Source organism: Crotalus tigris, unplaced genomic scaffold (assembly GCF_016545835.1).
Source record: "Crotalus tigris isolate CLP2741 ecotype Arizona unplaced genomic scaffold, ASM1654583v1 scf7180000024437.13266115, whole genome shotgun sequence".
NCBI lineage: Eukaryota > Metazoa > Chordata > Lepidosauria > Squamata > Viperidae > Crotalus > Crotalus tigris.
In genome coordinates this window covers 4004944-4007990 of record NW_024100606.1, presented here as the reverse complement: position 1 = coordinate 4007990, position 3047 = coordinate 4004944, and the positions used below count along the sequence as shown (strand labels likewise).

The 3047-nt window shown below is 48.2% G+C and overlaps 1 protein-coding gene across 1 annotated transcript; it reads right to left on the bottom strand.

Moving 5' to 3' along the window:
- Positions 1–487: 487 nt before the first annotated feature.
- Positions 488–2789, bottom strand: FZD2 (frizzled class receptor 2). Its single transcript, XM_039331685.1, has one exon. It carries the CDS (start codon positions 2467–2469, stop codon positions 802–804), a length of 1668 nt encoding a protein of 555 aa, XP_039187619.1. The 5' UTR covers positions 2470–2789; the 3' UTR covers positions 488–801.
- Positions 2790–3047: the final 258 nt, after the last annotated feature.

Genomic DNA, 3047 nt, shown 5'->3' with positions numbered 1-3047 from the left:
AAAATCTGCACAGCCAAGGCCCAAATTTCAGCAAAGGCAAGAAGGCTCAGCCATCTTCTCCAAACCCACTCCAAGTATATTTTCAAAGACAGAACATTGCTTGCCAAACTTTCAGCCTCAAAAGGGAAAAATGAGATGGGAGAAGTCTTCCTGGAAATATATCAAAAACTGTAGCCTGCTAAAGGGAAGATGTTTAAGGTGGGTTGGGTGCTGGGAGTGATGCAAAACCTGGCTCTCATGAAAAGCTGAGGCAAAAAATAGCCTGTTAGGGGCCAACCCAAACAGCACACAGTCCTCCTGGCTCCAGAGAGAGAGAGAGAGAAGGAAAGAAACAGAAAAAGGAGAAAAATAGCATTCAAAGAGATGAAAAAATAGTTTTTCTTTCTTTGACCCCTCCATACTTTTCTGAAAAATAAAGTCCTTGCTGCTGTTGTGTTTTTAAATAGAAATATATAATTAAATTTACAGATGCTATTTACAATTTTAATTACAAAAAAGACACCCTTTAATAGTTAATTAAAAACCTAAAGCAAAGAAGTTTAGAACTTATTTTAATTAAAATGAGACAGTTTTAAATACTTGGGGGTTTTCTCCTTTGTTTTTCTTTTTTCCTCTCGGATTGTCAGAAGAGTTTCAGCTTTATGTAGCAAAGAAGCCCCACTCCCCAAATTGCAGGGAGATTTTTCCAAAGAATGTCTCCCCATACATACAAACAGAATCAGCTCATGGAGGGAGATGCAGGCAGATCTGGTGTTTTCTTGAAATTCTGGAGCTGGCAATCTGCTTCCTCCATTTCCTTTCTCAAACAGTAGTCTCCCCATGTTTGCTGTTAGTTAGCCTGGTATAAAACTTCCTCCAGGAATGAAGGGTTTTCCCAGACCAGATCCAGAAACCTGAGGTGATGCCCACAATCAGCGTCATGAGATACTTGATCATGTAGACAGTGAAGTCAGGGGTCATGCGTGGGGTGTATTGAAGTGGACAAGGAATGGCCAAACTCTTACAGTTTTGGCTAATCCAGCTCCGCTCCCAGTGCTCACGGAAGGCCTGTTCATAGAAGTAGCAAGCAATAACAATAGTGGCTGGCACCGTATAAAGGACACTGAAGACCCCAATGCGCACCATGAGACGCTCCAGCTTCTCTGTCTTGGTGCCCCCATGTTTCATGATGGTACGGATACGGAAAAGTGATACAAAGCCTGCCAAAAGAAATGAGGTGCCAATGAAGAGGTAGACAAAGAGGGGAGCTAAAACAAAGCCTCGAAGTGGATCTATGTTGTTGAGCCCCACAAAACAGACACCACTGAGGAGGTCACCATCAATTTGCCCCATGGCCAGGATGGTGATCGTTTTGATAGCAGGCACAGCCCAAGCTGCCAAGTGAAAGTATTGTGAGTTGGCTTCAATGGCTTCATGTCCCCACTTCATGCCAGCTGCAAGAAACCAAGTGAGGGACAAGATGACCCACCAGATGGAACTGGCCATGCTGAAGAAGTACAGCATCATGAAAAGTATGGTGCAGCCTTCCTTTTTGGTACCTTGCACCACTGTCCGATAGCCATCATCTTGGAAACGTTCATTGCACACCACCCGTTCCTCCAATACAAATCCTGCAATATAGGCTACAGAGACCATGGTATAACAGCCAGAGAGGAAAATGATGGGTCGTTCTGGATAGCGAAAGCGCTGCATGTCCACCAGATAGGTAGTGACAGTAAAGAAAGTAGAGGCACAGCACAGAACAGACCAAATGAGAATCCAGATGCGTGCAAAGTGAATCTCCTCTTGATTGAAGAACATGTGTCCATCATTCTTGGTGGGTTCACATGGTGCCGCACAGTCTTTTTCTCCAAGAAACTTGTAATTGAGGTAGCTGGGCACTTTAAGGACTCGTGGGCAGTGGAAAGGGCGGTCCAGAGTGGCATAACGGGGTGGCCCAGCAGTACCATGTCCAGCAATTGGAGTGGCACTTGTAATCAGTGCTGGAGAGCCACCTTCCTCTGAATGGTTCTGTCCCACACAGATCTGCTCTGCCCCATGGCGGGGAAAGTTCTCACAGCGCAGTCGTTCTGGCCACTGGAAGCCAAATTTATTCATGAGGGCTTCACAGCCTTGGCGTGCTCTCTCACAAATGGATCGGCATGGTGGAATGGCTTGCTCCAAGACAGTGCACACAGGGGCATACATAGAACAGAGGAAGAACTTGAGCTCTGGGGAGCACTGGACCTTCACCAGAGGGTAGAACTGATGGACCTCCAAGCCAGCATCCTCTTGGCTGGTATGTCCCAGCAAATTGGGCATGATCGTCTGGTTATATGCAATGTCAGTGCACAACGGAATGGATATAGGCTGGCAGAAGCCATGGTCGGGGATAGAAATGCCCTTCTCTCCGTGGAACTGGGCCCAGCAGGATCCCAAGAGCAACGGCAGCAGCAGGCAACGGGCCAAGGACGCGTCGGCAAGGCGCATGGTGGTTTGCTCCCCGTCAGCTCTTACGGACACCCGAGCCCTTTTGTCTCCTCCCCAGGACGAACTGGGATCTGTCACTTCCTTCGGGAACCCTAGTCCTGGCAAAACTTTTTGGGATCAGCCTCGGAGAGCTGAGGGAGGCAAAACTCCACTCACCCAGCGGGAACTCTTCCTCGCCGCGCGTCTCTCCAAGCGCCTTTCGTTTCCCTTTGTGTCTTCCCTCCCCAATTAGTCTGTTTCAAAGGAGGGCCCCCGGGCTGAGTTGAGCTTCGCCCAGCCTTCTCCTCTTTCTCCTCCTAACTTAATCAATTCCAGGCCGGCCCCTTCTCTCCTTCCCTCCTCCCCCCCCGCCCGGCCGCTTGCATCTCCATCAAAGAGATGCCTAAACCCCTTCCCAAAATTTATTCTCGCCCAATCAGATTCAAATTCAGGGACCAGCCCTCGTCCCGTCCTTCCTTCCTTGGATTGGTCAGCCATCTCGGGGTGGGGGGGGGAGGAATAAAGAGATCACGTTATTCCGAAAGCCAAATTTCTTTCCTGCCCTGATGTCCTGTGGCTGTTTTTAAGGAGAAATAATT